This window comes from Ailuropoda melanoleuca, chromosome 18, assembly GCF_002007445.2.
Source record: "Ailuropoda melanoleuca isolate Jingjing chromosome 18, ASM200744v2, whole genome shotgun sequence".
Lineage (NCBI taxonomy): Eukaryota > Metazoa > Chordata > Mammalia > Carnivora > Ursidae > Ailuropoda > Ailuropoda melanoleuca.
In genome coordinates, this window is record NC_048235.1 from 33,093,116 (window position 1) to 33,105,505 (window position 12,390).

At 33.6% G+C, this 12,390-nt stretch overlaps 1 protein-coding gene across 8 annotated transcripts in view; it reads right to left on the reverse strand.

The window, feature by feature from the left end:
* Positions 1-1,311: 1,311 nt before the first annotated feature.
* Positions 1,312-12,390, reverse strand: part of LOC100473137 (disintegrin and metalloproteinase domain-containing protein 32) — a 175,136-nt gene continuing 164,057 nt past the window's right edge. For 2 of the 8 annotated variants that reach the window (XM_034647551.1, XM_034647553.1), the window contains 5 exons: positions 12,110-12,142; positions 8,163-8,201; positions 4,873-4,911; positions 2,470-2,508; positions 1,312-1,700 (listed from right to left, as the gene is read on the reverse strand). In XM_034647551.1, the coding sequence (XP_034503442.1) occupies positions 1,348-1,700; positions 2,470-2,508; positions 4,873-4,911; positions 8,163-8,201; positions 12,110-12,142 (503 nt within the window). In that variant the 3' untranslated portion in view covers positions 1,312-1,347. The remainder of the gene's footprint in view (positions 1,701-2,469; positions 2,509-4,872; positions 4,912-8,162; positions 8,202-12,109; positions 12,143-12,390) is intronic. The other 6 variants (XM_034647550.1, XM_034647555.1, XM_034647556.1 and 3 more) reach the window with 6 other exon arrangements.

Consider the following 12,390-nt stretch of genomic DNA (forward strand, 5'->3'; position numbering starts at 1 on the left):
CCCCTCACTGAAATGGACAGATCATATAAGCAGAAGATCAACAAGGAAATAAGGGCTTTGAATGATACACTGGACCAGATGGACTTCACAGATATATTCCAGAGCATTCTACCCTAAAGCAACAGTATACACATTCTTCTCAAGTGCATATGGCACATTCTCCAGGATAGGTCACATATTGGGTCACAAATCAGATCCTAACTGGTACCAAAAGACAGGGATTATTCCCTGCATATTTTCAAACAATAGTGCTTTAAAACTTGAACTCAATCACAAGGGAAAATTTGGAAAGAACTCAAATACATGGAGGCTAAAGAGCATCCTACCAAAGAATGAATGGGTCAATCACAAAATTAAAGAAGAATTTTAAAAATTCATGGAAACAAATGAAAATGAAAACAAAACTGTTCAAAATCTTCGGATGCAGCAAAGGTGGTCCTAAGAGGGAAGTATATAGCAATACAAGCCTTTCACAAGAAACAAGAAAGGTCTCAAATACACAAGCTAACCTTACACCAAAAGGAGTTGGAGAAAGAACAGCAAATAAAGCGTAAACCAAGCAGGAGAAGAGAAATAATAAGATTAGAGCAGAAATCAATGAAAGAGAAATCAAAAAACAGTAGAACAGATCAACGAAACAAGGAGATGGATCTTTGAAAGAATTAACCAGATTGATAAACCCCTGGCCAGACTTATCAAAAAGAAGAATGACCCAAATACATAAAATCATGAATGAAATAGGAAAGATCATGACCAATATCAAGGGACTACAAACAATTATAAGAATATATTATAAGCAACTACATGCCAAAAAATTAGGCAACCTGGAAGAAATGGTTGCATTCCTAGAAACTTATAAACTACCAACACTGAAACAGGAAGAAATAGAAAACCTGAACAGACCCATAAACAGCAAGGAAATTGAAGCAATAATCAAAAATCTCCAACAAAAAAAGAGTCCAGGTCCAGATGGCTTTCTAGGGGGACTTCTACCAAACATTTAAGGAAGAATTAATACCCATTCTTCTGAAGCTATTTCAAAAAATAGAAATGGAGGGAAAACTTCCATCTCTTTCTATGAGGCCAGCATTACCTTGATCCCAAAACCAGACAAGGACCCCAACAAAAAGGAAAATTACAGAACAATATCCCTGATGAATGTCAATGCAAAAATTCTCACCAAGGTACTTAGCCAATAGGGTCTAACAGTACATTAAAAGGATTATTCACTATGACCAAGTGGGATTTATTCCTAGGCTTCAAGGGTGAGGTGGGCATATATCTGGATTAAGTGAGATCTGTATGCCAGTCAAGTCTGGTGAGAAATACCAGGAGGAGGACCATGGACTACCACTCATGAGCTCTTCCTGAGTAAAAGCAGTTGATGCAGATTCCCAGCACCTGAGGCCCCAGGCAGGTAAGCAGGAGTGGGTGGTGGGAGAGTTGGGAAAAAGAACTCAGGAAGCCTGGTTGGGATGGGGGTGCTTGAGATGAGGTGAGTATCTTCAGCTGAAGGCCCTGAAATGACAGAACTGAAGCATCAGGGGTAGAGGAAGAAAGAAATACAGATGCACATGCAAATAGTTCCACACTCGGTTTATTGTTTCCTTTGACTGTGACCAAGGGAGGAAAGGTGGAATTTTCATTTCTCAGTGAGACACTCTGTAATATCCATTGTCCTCTGAAGGAATTATTAGTTACTATGGAAAAGAAAAGAGACACATTTTTAAGGTACTGAGAGCAAATAAATTCCCTCCCACTGCAAAATATACAAACAGCTGGGGGTACTGACAAATAAAAAATTCATACGTCGAAAAAAATAATTCTAGAAAAACTTTTTGCAGTTTGCTTGTGAAATTATTTGGCTATGAGTAGTGTTTATGCTACAAATTTCTGAGATTTCTGGGGAAGCATCGTATTTAATCAGAAGTATTTGCAAGTGAGAAAATCTTACATTTTTCCCACATATAATGAAATGTTTATGCATGTAAGAGTTGAAAGTTTGCCTTTTTTTTAGAAATTGAAATATATTATTAATTTTACTTTTTCCAAATCTTGGAGCCAATCTATTTGGTTTTTCATGTTCTAAACAGTGTTTTGTTTTTGACAGTTGGAAACTCATAGGCCTTAAATATTATGCCTACAATGCCTAATGGATAAAGTGGCCCTGATTACGAATTTATTTTATAGACTAATTTACATATCTTATATCTTATTGGATTCAAACTCTTTAATTACATTCTATCCACGAGAGCAAGTTCCCAACAGAACTTTACTAAACTGAAGAAAAAAGACTAAGTGAATACTCATTAATAGTAAGATTAGTAAAGATTAATACGTTGTTTCTGATATAGTACTTTATTAATTCATCTACCCAATAAACACCTAGGAATTAATTATAGATTATGAATTTCATTTCAATTTCAAATATACTTATTTTAAGAGACAGCTCCCAATGTACTTACTTACCTACTGTTACGTGTTTGGGTGCTTTCCTGTGATTTGGATCTAAGTAAATAAGGAAATAATACTTTTATTTTGACAAAATACAATCTGATAAAGTTATTTTTTATTTTTAATAGAAGTTTCTTCCTCTTTCCCTTCAAAAGAATGGTAAAAAAGGAATCTACCAAATGTCTATGTTTATTCTATTTATTACCAAAGTCAAAATCAAATTCTTGGGACTCTTCTAATTTTTATATCTATAGATTTATCTCTAATACTCTAACCAAAAGAATTAGAGAAAAAAGAATAAATTGAAGACAAATTAAGTGAGGTTTATTGACAGAGAAAATAATATAGATGGTAAGGTTAGTGAGATAATTCAGTGATGAGTGATATAATTCTACCCTTCCCATTCTTTTCTTACCTCTGCTATTTTATAACTTCAGAACTTAAAGTAGATTTTTCCCACAACTCTATGAGACACACTTTTTACATATATGGTTGACCCTTGAACAACACAGGGGTTAAGGCTGCCAACCCATACACAGTTAAAACCCACATAAAACACTTTGACTCCCCCACAAATTAATTACTTAATAGTATACTGTTGACTGGATGCCTTACTGATAATCTAAATAGTCAATTAACACATACCCTGTATATTTTATGTATTATATACTGTATTCTTATAATTAAATAAGCTGGAGAAAAGTTATTATGAAAGTAATAAAGAAAATACATATATAGTATTATACTATATTTATTTAAAAAACCCATTTTAAGTGGATCTGCACAGTTCAAATCCATGTTGTTCAAAGTTTAACTGTAGTTAGTTCTCCCCCAAGCCAATTAAGGGATCTAGACTTGTGAGTCTACTGATGTGCACAACCTATTAGATACCCATCATTTAAAAAAACAAAAACTCTTATTTTGGTAATGTTATAACCTAAGGAATTGGTTCTACCAACATCTCCCACCAGCTTTCCAATTGAAAAAAAAAAAACTTAAAAGTTTAAAAAGAACAGGAGAAAATAGTCTAATAGGTGCTATAATAGTAAAACCACAGCAGCTATGCCTAGCTTATTAAATTTAAATTAAATAATAATTCAAGGGTGTTTTTCTGGTATATGTTAAATACAAACTGGACTAATGGATTAACATTCCAAATTATATTTTTCAAACACAATATAGAATGTCCTATGGATGATGTCCAAGGCTATCCCTCAACCCAGTTGAACACCACTTCTAGAAGAGTTTGATTATGTGAATTCCATATTCTATGAGAAAGGGGACTCCAATTGGAGTAGTTATAATATTAATTGTGTATGTGAAGTTCAAGAGTAATCACTCATTCATTAAACAAGTACTTATTGCACACGTACTCTGCTAGGTGCCAACTCTAAATTGGTTAGCAAATTCACATGGTCATTACCCTCAAGTGATTTCAGAGTATATAGGGAAAGTAATGCTTCTAGGTAAGCAAAAGTTTGGAAGAATTACAGTGTTTGAGCATTATATCACAAATTCCTTGACAGGGAATGGACATAATAAAGAAAATCAGCTCTTTTTTCATAATTATTTGGGAAAATGTAACATCTATAAGGGGTTATGATGTTAGAAGACATCCAAAAATAACAAAGAATAAAGGATGTAGAAATTCCATAGCTTCCCTAATGGAGGAAGTGACTTCATCAGAAAGGATAGAAACTATAAATGCTGTGGTGTAGCCTGAAAATTTAACCTGTAGCTATAAAGGATATTCTGGAAAACTAGTGGATTGAAAGTAACTAAAAGAAGACATCCAAGGAAAAACATCATATCTTACAAGAAAACTGAAACTCTATAAGGGAGAAAGAAAGGTGAGCAGACCAATAGTACTTAATGACTTCAGAGCGATCACAAGGCCACAACTGTGGAACATGGGAAACTAAAAACTTCAGAAAAATTCAGAGAACCTTTGTTAACACAACTGTGGGCTGTTGAGGGGCTATGGGAACCAAAGAATTTTAGTGTATTTATGATACCATCTCTTTGATAAACTCCTCCTAAGTGGAATTTACTCCGTTTTTTATATTAAGGTTGTGGTTGCAAATGTAATCTGATCAAAAAAATAATTTTTCCTTTTGTGTATCTCATCATAAAGGGTGTAAAAATGTTCTGTTTATGAATTAGTTCCACAAAATAATTATAGATATCTTGCCTCATTAGATTTAACTAGTTTTTCCTATGTATCAAAAGAGTAGGCAATCAATAAAAATTTAGTTAACTGAAGAAAAAGGACTCATTCCTAGAATAGAAAATATTAATACATTGTTTTTAGGGCTTTATCAATTGTGGCTGCTCAAAAAATATTAAGCAATTATTTATTCATTCATTCTTATTTAAAAGGTACACTTATTTATGAGAAACACTTCTTAAATTGCTTACCTGCTGGTATATGTTTGAGCACTACTTTCTGACCTGGATCTAAATAAAAAGATAAAAATAATGTCTAACAGGTTTTTAAGAAACTTACCTACATTAAGAATGAATATTAGGCCATTTTACACCAAAACTAACTCTTTTAACACTTGGGACATGCAAAAAAGTAATACTCTTATTTACCCAACATCAAGTGCAGCATATAATGCAAAATTTAAATTCTCCAGTGGAGAAAAGTATCTAGATAGCAGAGATGCATTTTTTTCTTTATCACTTCTAATCACAATGCATAAGTTTGATGATGAATGCCTAAATTTGGCTGTCAGCCTCCAAGTTAGCTTTTTAAATTCATTGATATGTAAATTGCCACACTTTGCAAATTAAATGCATTTATTTACTTCTGGGGAATCTATCGGAGTGAAATGACATGAAAAACTTCCCCTTTCCATTCGATAAGTAAAGCTTTCCCTTTCTATTCCACAGAAAAACTGAAGAAAATAGCACAAAAATCTAATACCCAATGGAGATTGACAGCCAGAAAGGCTTTTCCTTCTGACAGTAAAAAATGAAGAAACTAGAAGTTCCAGAGGCAAAACAGGAGCAAAAGCTGAATGACTGCAAGGGAATATGAATTACTCACACCCTAATAGACATGGTTTTACTAGCCCTAGCTCGGAAGGAGTTGAAGCAGATATTTAGATGTTAGAAAGCTAGAACAAACCCCAGGACTAGTAGTCCTAAGTGGGGATAATAAAAGTTATGGCTACTGGGAATGCAACAGGTAAGTTGTTTTAGCCATGTGATGGAAAAAGATCACCTAGAGATGTAAAACCTCAGGCCTGCACTATGTATAGGCACAGGGCCTCAATTCCTTAATTCTACTACCCACAAATTTAAACCAGTTAAGTAAAGAAAATATTGAAACATTCATGCTCCAAGACAGGCAAATCTAAAACATTCCCCTCTTCTTTATGTATGCCTACAATTCAGAGCATGCAGAATTCCCATGAGACCAATCATTTTTCCTGAGGATGACATTACTTACAATGTGTAAAAAGGAAACTGAAATCAAAATGAAAAAATAGGTTTAAGAATGAATAGTGAACAAAGTAATTGATAAACATGTTGTTAAAACCTAGTAAATATTTATTTAATATAATACCAATAACAATGACTAAAGGAAGGAAGTCATGTAGGTAAAGAACCCAGAAGTTAAAAGCCAAATGACATATGTGAGAGATTAATAATTGAATTTTGCTATTAAATGGTCTAAAATCCTTCTGTTGTTTAGGAAAAGACTGCAAATATTAATTGAATTGAGATATTTAAAGATTAATTATGCTTCAGAGGCATTAATATAACCATACTGGGATTCACTCCTCTCTGCATTCCTTGACTTCAACAGCCTTTCCTACTAAATTTCCACCAGATAAAGATCATTACAAAAAAAAAATGACTTGAAATTTATAGTGTGGATGTGAGTAACGCACAGCAATGGTATCAAGTGACATTATTAAAACTTAAGTGAAAAATTATCCTAAAAAATATTTCCCTAGTACACATCAGGCCAAAAGGCTAGACTAGTGGATTAACATCCCAAATTATATTACTCCAACTGAAATGTATATTTTCCTATAAGTAATGCTATTATTGCTCACTCAGTGTAGGTGAATAATGATCCTAGAAGAGATGAATTATGTTAACAAGTTTTTAGAACGAGACATATGAGAGAAGAAATGACAGCAGTTATTTTTTTAAAAGATTTTATTTATTTATTTGGCAGAGAGATAGCACAAGTAGGCAAAGCAGCAGGCAGAGGGAGGAGAAGCAGGCTCTCCACTGAGCAGGGAGCCCGTCGTGGGTCTCGATCCCAGGACACTGAGATCATGACCTAAGCGGAAGGCAGCTGCTTAACAACTGAGCCACCCAGGCGCCTGAAATGAGAGCAGTTATAACATTATAGCTATATGGATGTGTATGTGTGTGTGTATGTGTCTATGTACTTTGTGCTTGGAATTTTTTTTCTGTTTGTCCCTGTGCACGCGTGCCCGTGGGTGGGGGAGGGGGGTTGAGAATTAAAAGTAATCATTCATTCATTCATTCAGCAAATATTTATTGAGCACTTACATTAGCCAAGAACTCTACTACATGCTGGCTATACGATGCTGAGCAAGATAATCATGGCTTTTATTTTCTAAGATAACAGTATAATAAGACATATGTCCAAGATTAGGAAAAGTAACTGGGACTTGCTGTTTGAGTACCATATGATAACTCCCTGACACAGAGAGCACTTGTTGTTGTTGTTGTTATTATTATTAAATGAAAATCAATTTTTTAGTTTGGTGATAGAAACTCATGACTTCAAAGTGTCACTATAAAGAGAAGATCATATTATTATTATTATTATTATTAAATGAAAATCAATTTTTTAGTTTGGTGATAGTAACTCATGACTTCAAAGTGTCACTATAAAGAGAAGATCATAATAATAAAAAGAGAGATAAAGGAGTCATTCTTATTTAAGAAGAAGCCCTCTTCTAGAATAAGACAAATTATACAACCATGTTGGGCAGCCTAGAAAATTTACTCTATAGTTTGGAAGTGTTTTAGACTAGCAATGGACTTTGAAGAACATATAAGGAATAACACCACCTGCCCATACAAGTAAATAAAGACTTAAATCAGAGAGATAGAGCAGTGAAAACTCCTAAACATTTTATACCTGCAGAAAGACCCCAAACCCAAAAATGATAGAGGTGGGAAACTAAAGACTTATTGTTTTATTATACGGAAATAGCCACCTTTCAGGAAATGGACAGAAATCTAATTAAAACTACTTTGTGATACTGAGAGGCTATTGAAGATGTAGAATTATTGTTTCTTTATGATGTTTCTCTTCAGCAAAGTTTTCTTAAGTGACCAGGATAAGCATTCACTCAGTTGTTCATGAGCATACATATTGAATTTCTAGTTGTAAAGTCTCCAAATACAGAAGTAAACTTGCCCGTTTATGAGTTAGCTCTGTAACCATTTCACCTATCATTTATTCCTTTGTTTATGAAAAATAAACTCCCAACATATATTAACAAACTGAGAGAAAGAAGACATTGATTTTTCTACACAAATAGTCATTAATTACTAGATTGGCAAATACTAATATGTTATTTTTCGATGTGGTACTTTACCAATTGTTACTGCTCAATTAATACCTAGCAATTTATTGTTGATTGTCAATTTGTTCATCTTATTCTTAATACATATTTATTTTAAGAAATACGTCCTAATTTACTTACCTGACTGTATCTGTTTGGCTGCTGCTCTCTGATCTGGATCTAAATGAGAGTGAAAGTAATACTTCCAGGTTAATACCAAAAAAGATTTGTCTCCATAACAAATGAACGTTAGACTATTTTGTGACCTGCATTAACTCTTTTATACCACTCATTATGACTAATGAATAATTTTAAAAGACTACTAAATTAGGATATGCAAATAAATAATATCCTAATTTACACGTGTACCATGTCCATAAAGAACATACATTTCAAATCCCCAGTAGGGAAAGGAGCAAGAAAACAGATTAGTGTTTCTCCTTACTACTTCCCAGGATAGAATATATGGTTGATTTTTAATGCCTGATTCTGGCCTATAGGTTCCAATCAAATGCGTTACCCACCGATAAATTACAGGTCATGATTTAAAACCCTCACTAACTGCTGGACAATCGGGCAGCAGACTGGGCTGACTGAGCAGTTTCCCCCTGCTATTCCACACAGAGAAAGAGTGAAAAAAAAAAAATAACACAAAATACTACCTAAAACTTAAGAGAAGAAAGGGAAATTTCCAATGATAGTTTTAAAAAGAGAGAAAAATAAAAACATGAAAGGTAAATAGGAACTAAAGGTGAGTGACTCTCCAGAACTATGCGAATTAGTCATCCACATTAGCCTATAAGGAGTTGAAACCTCCTGGAAAGCTGGAACTGACTTCCTTCTCTAAACTTGGAAGCCATGAAAGGAGGATACTAAAAGCTGTTACCATTAGTCTTTGAGATGCAGCAGGAAAATTGCTTCAGAAGTGTAGATGGAAAAGGGTCACCTAGAGACACAGAAACTCTAAGTGCTTAAAATGGTTTAGGGATGTGGATATAAAAAATATCACACAGAGAAACAGGAACCTCAAAGGTTAGGATACCAGTCCATGCTTCCTATGAATTCTAGATCTCCAGATGTAACCAAAAAAAAAAAAAAAAAAAAAGGAAGAAAGGAATTTATAACTTAGGAGATAACACAAGAAATAATCTCCACAAGGAGGATTTTATAGAGCAGGACACACAGAAATCTCATGAGACAATCCTTGTTGCTTAAGGTGGCCTTACAATCAAAGAAAAAAGCCACTAAGAGTTAATGTCCGCAGCTGGAGAAAAGTAAAGAATTCATACATGAAAAATTATAGGCAGCAAACAAACTTTAAAAAAAGAATGTTTAGGATTTCCATAGAGATCAATAAAGGAGCAGAATCCATTAAACAAGAAATGAAAAAACTGAAAAAAAGAAAAAGAATTGCTGATTTTTAAACAGTTTAGGGAAATCACCCAGAACACTTGATAAACAGAAATGTAATAAAATACAAAAGACCAGTTAAGAAACATGAAGGATTTCAGACACAGAGGATTTAGAATGACGGAGGCTCAATATTTGAAAAGAAAACATCAGGACTTTTCCAAAATTAAGGATGTGAGTCTTCTCACTGAAAGAAAATACTGAGTCTGGTTCATGAGTTTAAAAAAAAATCTCTACCGGAATATATTATAATGAAATAATAACTCTAGGGATAAGAAAAAAACACAGAAGCTTTGTTAGGCGGAATTCTAGATCACTTCCTAAGATCTCCATTCCTTGGTTATTCAAACACTCTTCTGAGTACTTAAAAGATTTTGCAAGTGTAATTACAGCTCCGAATCAATTGATCTTAAAATACAAAGATTATTTTGGTGGGTCTGACCCAAACAGGTGAGCCTTCAAAAGTAGAGTATTCTGCCGCTGACAGAAAAGGAAGTAAGAGGAAGTCAAAGCCTAAGGAAGACCTGAAAGCCCTTTTTTCTTTGAAAATGAAGGGAGGCACATGAGAAACAATGCAGGCAGGCTTTGGGAGTAGGAAGGGTCCCCTAGCAGACAGCCAGTAAGGAAATAAGTAGCTCACATCCATAGTGGCAAGAAATTAGATTCTGCTTACAACCTGAATGAGCTAGGAACACAACCTGGCCTTCGGGCCTTCTGGTCAGGCTTGTGACAACCCAGCCAAATCGCCTGATTCCTTTTCCTTCCTTCCTTCCTTTCCTTCCCTTCCTTCCTTCCTGTTCTTTTTCTTTTTTTTTTTTTTTTTTTTTTTTTTTTTTTTCTTTTTTCTTCCTTTTTTCTTTTGCTTTCTTTCTTTCTTTCTTTCTTTCTTTCTTTCTTTCTTTCTTTCTTTCTTTCTTTTTCTTCTTTCTTTCTAGAATTTATCTATTTATGGAGAGCACCTACATGCATGTGCAAGTAGGGGGAAGAGCAGAGGGAGAGGGAGAGAAAGAGAATCTCAAGCTGCCTCCCTGCTGAGCACAGAGCCCAACCCAGGGCTTGATTTCACAACCCTGAGATCATGACCTGAGCTGAAATCAAGAGTCCCACGCTTTACTGACTCAATCACCCATGCACCCCATCCACCTGGATTTCTAATTTACAGATCTTTGAGAGAATAAATGAATATTGTTTTAAGTCATTAAGTGTGTGGTAAAATGTCATGCAGCAATAGAAACACAAAGGCTACTACAGATAAAACCCTATTGACCATTAAGGAATAAATGAATAAACACACTAACAGAAGATTTATTATTGTCATCAGTAAATGCCAGACTACACTGACATATGTTCAAATAGCTAAGGCAAAATCACTCTCAATTAGAAGTCCACACTACATAGACTAACATTCAAGAGTGAAAACAAAAGACAATTTCAGGTGGATAAGATAAATAGCTTACTACACAGTGACTCACTGATGGAAATTCTAAGAGATGTACTTCCCCCAAAGGGAGACTGAACATAAAAAGATGGAGCAAAATTCAAAAAAGAATAGTGAGCAAATAAAGTGGTAAATATGTAGTGAAATCCTAGTATGTTTTGACTAAATACAATAATGACAAAAATAATGATGACTTGTTTGCAGCAGGTTAAAATTCAGGAGTAATTAAATACCAAATAATAATAATATGGAAGAGTGAAGAAAAGAGTATAGGGTTAAATGGGCTAAGATCAATATGTTGTTAGAAACTGTAAGTGTTCATTATATCTGAAATTATAAAATAACATTGAATTTTAATAATTAAATAATATAATTCAATCATTAAAGAATACCACTAAAAGAATATAACTAGAACATATAATGACCAAATTAATAGAAAGAAAGAAAAAACAATGAAAGTACAATTGATGTAACAGACTACAAGAAAGTAGAAAAATAAAATATTGGCGAAGTACGGTAAATAGAACACACACAAAAAATAAAATGATAGAATTTAGTCTAAATATATCAGCAAACCATGTAAGTATATAACCATATTAAATTCAACTATTGAGAAACTCTGGAGATCATATATTTTTAAATTCCACTGGCAGGTTGTTTTTAAGAAACCAACTTAAATGAAAGATTGAGAGTAAAAGAATTGAAAAGTTATATTATGTAAATCTAACAAACAGAATGTTCATATAGCAATTATAAAACAGTGAGGACTGAATTCAGGGTTAAGAAACACTAATAGGGACAAAACACTAACAGCACAGTTAGGTCAATATAATTAGTTCTTCCCAACCCATAATTATTATAGATTTTACCTGAGCTTTGTCACGAACAATCTATGAAGTGTCAGGTATTTGCTTGTTTATTTACCCAAGCAATACATGAATATAACCCAAGTTGGGCCATTTCTAGGCACCATATAGTCTTTTTCTTTACTAATTATATGCATCCTATTTCTTATTAGAGTTGGCTATTTTCGTCCTTGTTTCCTCAGAGTAGACTTCTAATAAACATTTGTTAAGTGAATAAAAGACTACTAGAAACTTAATTACTATGTATTAGTAGCCTTGTTTCCAGTGCATTACTTTACCACTTGTACCTGTTCAAGTGGTATCTAAAAATTATGAATTATCAATTCATTCTTAATTTACAACATGTGTTTTAAGATACCTTCTAATTTACTTACCTGCTAGCAAATGTGTGAGTGCTGCCTTCTGAGCTGGATATAAAAAAAATGAAAAATAGTGCCTCATGTTAGTCCTAAAAAAGTCTTGCCAACTGCATGAATAAAAGGTCATTTTATAAGCAGTATTACCTCTTGTACAACACTAGTTACCAATAAAGAAAATAATTTTCAAGGTCCTGAATAAAGATGGAAATTAAATAATATTTTTATTTACCCATATACCTCATTCACAAAGAGTGTAAATTTCAAATCCCACAGTGAGGAGACTATCAAAAAAGCAC